General features: G+C 43.7%; 1 protein-coding gene across 2 annotated transcripts in view; it reads left to right on the forward strand.

Moving 5' to 3' along the window:
- Nucleotides 1–2,446, forward strand: part of RCC1 (regulator of chromosome condensation 1) — a 138,890-nt gene extending 136,444 nt beyond the window's left edge. For both annotated transcript variants that reach the window (XM_063954634.1, XM_063954633.1), the window contains exon 10: nucleotides 140–2,446. In XM_063954634.1, the coding sequence (XP_063810704.1) occupies nucleotides 140–309 (170 nt within the window). In that variant the 3' untranslated portion in view covers nucleotides 310–2,446. The remainder of the gene's footprint in view (nucleotides 1–139) is intronic.
- Nucleotides 2,447–6,797: the final 4,351 nt, after the last annotated feature.

Consider the following 6,797-nt stretch of genomic DNA (forward strand, 5'->3'; position numbering starts at 1 on the left):
TTCCCCATGGTCCTTTCGGAGTCCCCAGCATCCACTACGGACTATGAGAAATAGAATTATCGGTAAGTAAATTCTTATTTTTCTTCAACACCTGATCACCTGCGTCTGTTAACTATTTCTTTATGCTTTTCTTTATTAGGTCATGTCTATTCCTGGGGTATGGGTACCAACCAGCAACTAGGCACTGGTGAAGAGGATGATGTTTGGCGACCTCATGAGATGACTGGGAAGCAACTTGAGAACAGACACGTTATATCTGTATCCAGTGGAGGACAGCACACTGTTCTACTAGTTAAAGATTGCAGCTGACCTCCAGCAATTCACGACAAGCCAAATTGAGTGTCTGAGCCACTTTTGTTCTATCCATACCACTTACAAACTTTTCATTTGCTCCTTTAATATGAGGAATATCCGTGTTGTGGGAAGCTGCCTTTCGGACATCCGCTTTTACTGTATTCCTGTACGACACCTTCCTGTGTATACCACCCCCAACAGTCTGTTTCATTAAGTCTCCCTCTATTTTAATACATTTATTTCACTTTGAGTCTTCCATCATGGCTCTTACACTTGTTTGACTTGGTTACTCATGAAATTAGATTGGAATGCAAATTTTGCCATGCTCAACTCTCCATTTATTATACTTGTTAAATTTTATTTTTTAATACCCAAACTCCTAAAAAGCAAAATTGCTTTATTTTTTATACGTATGAAAGACATGTGCTTTATTAATGCGGGGGTGTATGTGATTGTAGGAAATACAGATTTCCTCTTGCCTTTAAAGTTTGAATTTTACGTGAAACAAATCTGAAACCTCTTTTTAAAGAAACTGTCTTTGAAATAAATCTTTTTTTTTTTTTCTTTACATTTTTTTTTTTCTTATGAGCTGCTTTCATGTCAGTTGCAGATCATTTATTTTATTCTCAAAGGCATTACATTATGGTGCTACCAGAAAACATCCAGCATTCTTCTCCTTTTATCATTAGTTACTGAAGCAGTCTGTCATGAAACAGAATCTGGGCCTGATTCAGGTTTGTTAGCAAAGCAAAAACACACAAGTAGGCAAAACAATGTTGCACTGCAGGAGGGCCAGATGTAACATGCTGAGAGTTAGATTTAGGTGTGGTGTATTTAAACTAAAATCCCCCCCCCCCCCCAAATCAGTGCGACATGTTTGGGTCAGTTGTGTGCTTCTTTGCTTTGCTAACGAACCTGAATCAGGCCCTCTGTTTTGGGGCGTGTAATTTGTGCTGCAGTTGTGTTTGAGTTGTTCTTACAATTATTGTTGTTTTGGTAACACAATTTTAATCAAACGATCTTATACCAATCCATTTTGAAAATGTTGGTTCTCACCACCTAAATGGTTAACATAACTTTATGAAGGAAGCTTCATACTATCGGGGGGTATGCAATTAGCTCCATTTTTTTTTTTCGCCTAGCCAAAAAAAAATCGGAACTAATTCGACCCACCGTATTCATTTGCGGGTTTTTTTGCCCGTTTTTTAATACATTTTCGCCCATGCTGTTTCACCTTTTTTGTTTTGTAGGCGAATTGGCATTGGCAAAAATGGCCCCGAAAACCGCTTGCAGATTCGCCAAAACATGTGGATCGGGAGTGAATTTGCGGATCCACGTGTTTTTCGTCAGTGCCGGCATTTTTCGCCTAGGCGAAAATCTGGCCCTGCTATTGCATAGGGCAAATCTCCCCCCAAAGGCTATCTCCTGAGCATGGTCAGTCATGACGTTTATCAGATTTTTATTCTATGCACAAATCATTTAATTAAAAGATTGTTTAAAAAAAATCTGATTAAAATATGTAGAGTTGTTTGCATATCTCTCAACAATATGTCTTGACATCAGTGAAGACTTTAAGTGTATATAGAAACCATGGGGGTAAATTTACTAAGATGGGAGTTCTATTTAAGATGGGATGTTGCCCATAGCAACCAATCAGATTCCAGGTATCTTCTAGAAGGTGCTAGATAAATGAGAAGTAGAATCTGATTGGTTGCTATGGGCAATATCCCATCTTAAATAGAACTCCCATCTTAGTAAATTTACCCCATGGTCTCAGTCACTTGCAATCTGTTTAAATTATCAGTGAGTTAACAAATATTCTATTTCCATATACAACTTTTGAGCTCAATCCAATTAGCTGTGTGTCCATTTGCGCTGTAAGTGTGGCAGTATGCTGCACTTATGGTACCGCTGCCCCATGGACCTAATTACAAAAATCGAAAGTCTGGGCAGCAAGGGGGTGAATTGTAGTATACTGTAGTTGCTGATGTTTACATGCTGTTGCAGTGGCCTCTCGCCTCCTTCGCTGCTAAATGGATTGAGCCTTTTGGTCTCTCGCCCTCAAACTACTGCATTGTCTTCTTGTTGCTCTCTTGCATGTTATGCCAGTCCCAAATATAGTTGAATAAACTAAAGTTCATTGTTAAAATAACTGTTACATGTGGTTATGTGTACTATGCATATGCTGTAGATGCAGTCTCAAAAAAAGGCTAGATTCTAAAGACTCTGTTCTATTGCCAAGTGCTCATGATTAGAATGTAGCTGCATCATATGTAATATTTGTTTTACATGTAATGTCAATATAGCAAAAGGTATCAGAAGCTGCCCACTGCCACCAAACATGTGATGTGGGGATGGAGTGATGCAATGTGTGCTCGATTCATTCCTTCCTTCAGTCTTTCCTGCATCTGGCAAGAGGGTATGTGTTTAACATACCGCCTGTTTGGATCCCGGCGGTCACACTACTGACGCCGAAATCCAGACTGGTACAATGCTGCTGCCGGAATACTGGCGAGGTAGGTGATTCTCCCTCTGTTGGGTGTCCACGACACCCATAGAGGGAGAATAGAACCTGCAGTGAGCCCGCAAGGGGCCTTGATGCGCTCGCCCTGCCTCCGAAGTTCTGGCTGTCTGTATAGTGACAACCGACATCCCGTGCATCTGGATCCCATCAGGAGTGCCGCCGAAGAGGTGACTGCTTTAATTGTGAAAAATGTCCTTATCAATGTAGACATTACTCCTTCTTACTAAGTGGGTAGAATTGGAGTATTCCACTTCAGTATGTCTGCTGATGTCAACGTGTGTTACATTTGACAAGATAATCACTTTGTTTCTGCACCTCTAAATAGGTGATATGCTGGTTAAAATTATTTTAAGGTCAAAATGTTGAACTTGTTTCAGAGCCTCTAGTATTGCTACCCCTCACACACACACACACCCTCCCCCCCCCCCCCCCCCCCCCCACCCTTTCCAATAAATAATGCGCTTGAGAGGCAATGTCTTAAACCACTTTAGAGTCACATTACCTGCATGTTACTGTACTGTTACTTTTTTTTTTATTTGCTGGGGGGAAAATGCAAAACCCAGCTATTTATTTTTCATCCACTAGGGGTCACTGGAGTACTCTTAGGATATGGACGGTGCGATAGCAGGGATAGGCACATTTAAATGTGTACCGCTCCTCCTCTATACTCCCAAGATGCCTCAGTGGTTTTTAATGTGCCTCATACGATAGCACGTTCTGGGCTGAATTCCAGAACTTCATTTTTACTTTTTGAATTTTTTAACCACAGTCCTTCCCAACTTATTAAGAAGCTTGGGTCCGGGTCTGTGTGTGCTGCTGGTGGCAGAAGAGGCTTGTCGGCACTCAGAGGAGTCGCCATAGACCTATATCAACTTTAGCTAATTCAGCCTAAGGCTGCAGGAGCTGGACGACACTTGAATGAAGAAGCACAGTCTGAGCCTCCACTTTCCAGGCAGGCAGCTCACACTGCCGCCACTCCGTTTTATATTGTGCAGGGTATTGCTGCGGAAGCAGGGCGGTCAGCTCATGCTACCGCCCCGCCATCTGAAGATTTCCGCTGTGTAGTGCTCCCTGGCCCCCAGCCGCGTTCAGTCACACTGCTGCCGCTGGGCGCCCTACGCTTCCCACACTAGCTGTCACTGTAGCTGAGGGTGAAGATGGCAGTGGACAGCTCTACGGCTGCAGCAGCTCGCCTCCCCCAGCTTTATGCACCTCACTGTCCTCAGCCGCGGACTGCTTTCGCTGCTGCTGTGGCCTGTCAGCTCCACTCCCTGCATCCCTGAGGGGGGAGATCGCAGTTTCTAATAGCCAGGGCGATTTTTTTATATCCTTTTTATTAATATGATGCCACAAGGGTACTGCAGCGCCAAATTACAGAGTACATATAGATGGGTCCACGCTCATCTTGACGACTTGGCTGCGCCTAGGCACACATTGGTTTATTAACAAGCCCTTCATCTATTGTTCTCAGCTGCAATAAAATACAGAGAACTACATCAGGGGATTAAGTCCGACTGCCCAGTCTCCGTTAATCCTATTAAAGGCTAAGATAAAGGTGGACCCATCTGTATGCACATAATCAAAACAGGAAAACAGCAACTTACAGTTGACGACAATATAAGTAAATAAACATAGCTACATCAGCAAATGACACTGGATTACAGCCACGGTTTATAGGGGACAAATGGTGGGGAAATATGATCCCTAGTATATGGTATCTATGGTTTATATGGGAATGTGTACAAAACACTGCTTATCTGAATAAGGGAGTGATTGTATGTCTGCAAAAGTTATAATTATATATAATATATAATGTGCTAAGGTACTTACATTTTACATGACAACTGTAATTCTATTATACACTGCTCAAAAAAATAAAGGGAACACTTAAACACAATGTAACTCCAAGTCAATCACACGTCTGTGAAATCAAACTGTCCACTAAGGAAGCAACACTGATTGACAATCAATTTCACATGCTGTTGTGCAAATGGAATAGACAACAGGTGCGAATTATAGGCAATTAGCAAGACACCCCCAATAAAGTAGTTGTTCTGCAGGTGTTAACCACAGACCACTTCTCAGCTCCTATGCTTTCTGGCTGATGTTTTGGTCACTTTTGAAAGCTGGCGGTGCTTTCACTCTAGTGGTAGCCTGAGACGGAGTCTACAACACACACAAGTGGTTCAGGTAGTGCAACTCATCCAGCATGGCACATCAATGCGAGCTGTGGCAAGAAGGTTTGCTGTGTCTGTCAGCGTAGTGTCCAGAGCATGGAGGCGCTACCAGGAGACAGGCCAGTACATCAGGAGCCGTGGAGGAGGGCAACAACCCAGCAGCAGGACCGCTACCTCCGCCTTTGTGCAAGGAGGAACAGGAGGAGCACTGCCAGAGCCCTGCAAAATGACCTCCAGCAAGCCACAAATGTGCATGTGTCTACTCAAACGATCAGAAACAGACTCCATGAGGGTGGTATGAGGGCCCGACGTCCACAGGTGGGGGTTGTGCTTACAGCCCAACACCGTGCAGGACGTTTTGCATTTGCCAGAGAACACCAAGATTGGCAAATTCGCCACTGGCGCCCTGTGCTCTTCACAGATGAAAGCAGGTTCTCACTGAGCACATGTGACAGAGTCTGGAGACGCCAAGGAGAACGTTCTGCTGCCTGCAACATCCTCCAGCATGACCGGTTTGGCAGTGGGTCAGTAATGGTGTGGGGTGGCATTTCTTTGGGGGGCTGCACAGCCCTCCATGTGCTCGCCAGAGGTAGCCTGACTGCCATTAGGTACCGAGATGAGATCCTCAGATCCCTTGTGAGACCATATGCTGGTGCGGTTGGCCCTGGGTTCCTCCTAATGCAAGACAATGCTAGACCTCATGTGGCTGGAGTGTCAGCAGTTCCTGCAAGACGAAGGCATTGATGCTATGGACTGGCCCGCACGTTCCCCAGACCTGAATCCAATTGAGCACATCTGGGACATCATGTCTCGCTCCATCCACCAACGCCACATTGCACCACAGACTATCCAGGAGTTGGTGGATGCTTTAGTCCAGGTCTGGGAGGAGATCCCTCAGGAGACCATCCGCCACCTCATCAGGAGCATGCCCAGGCGTTGTAGGGAGGTCATACAGGCACGTGGAGGCCACACACACTACTGAGCCTCATTTGGACTTGTTTTAAGGACATTACTTTAAAGTTGGATCAGCCTGTAGTGTGTTTTTCCACTTTAAGTTTGAGTGTGACTCCAAATACAGACCTCCATGGGTTAATAAATTTGATTTCCATTGATAATTTTTGTGTGATTTTGTTGTCCGCACATTCAACTATGTAAAGAACAAAGTATTTAATAAGAATATTTCATTCATTCAGATCTAGGATGTTATTTTAGTGTTCCCTTTATTTTTTTTTGAGCAGTGTTCATAGGGATGTGTACATAGATTAAAACTGTGCTTCTATTGTACATAGGGATGTGTCTATATAAAAAAAAATGAAAAGCACATGGCTGGACGTCTTTTTAATAAAACTTCCTGGTTCTTCTTCCAGGAATTTGGTGTTGCCTACAACACTTGGACACTGGAGGGTGCAGGGGTGTTAGTAGGATTTCTGTGAAGCACATATTTAACAGATTCTTAGTGTGTGCCAGGTGCAGTGCAGGGCTTATACACACTTTAGTTTAGTTATGGGGACTTGTCTTTCACTGTATACCTGTCTCTGTGCATGATTAGTAATGCTAATGCAAAATCAAATACACAGCTTGTCGGCAATGTCTGTGCAAGTGTTACCTGATGGAAGAGGCTATGCAGCCTAGTGGATTAAAATACCCACTGCTTAACTCCTGGGTTCAATCCTGATCACTGTCAAGTTATGTGTCTTGTAAATACAAATACAGACATCTACCCTGATCCTCAAAGTTGGCTGCTGCACGAAAAGATCGTAAGGTGGTTAGATCTGATTCTAGGTTAGTACCAGAGTGAGCTC

Source organism: Pseudophryne corroboree, chromosome 2 (genome assembly GCF_028390025.1).
Source record: "Pseudophryne corroboree isolate aPseCor3 chromosome 2, aPseCor3.hap2, whole genome shotgun sequence".
Lineage (NCBI taxonomy): Eukaryota > Metazoa > Chordata > Amphibia > Anura > Myobatrachidae > Pseudophryne > Pseudophryne corroboree.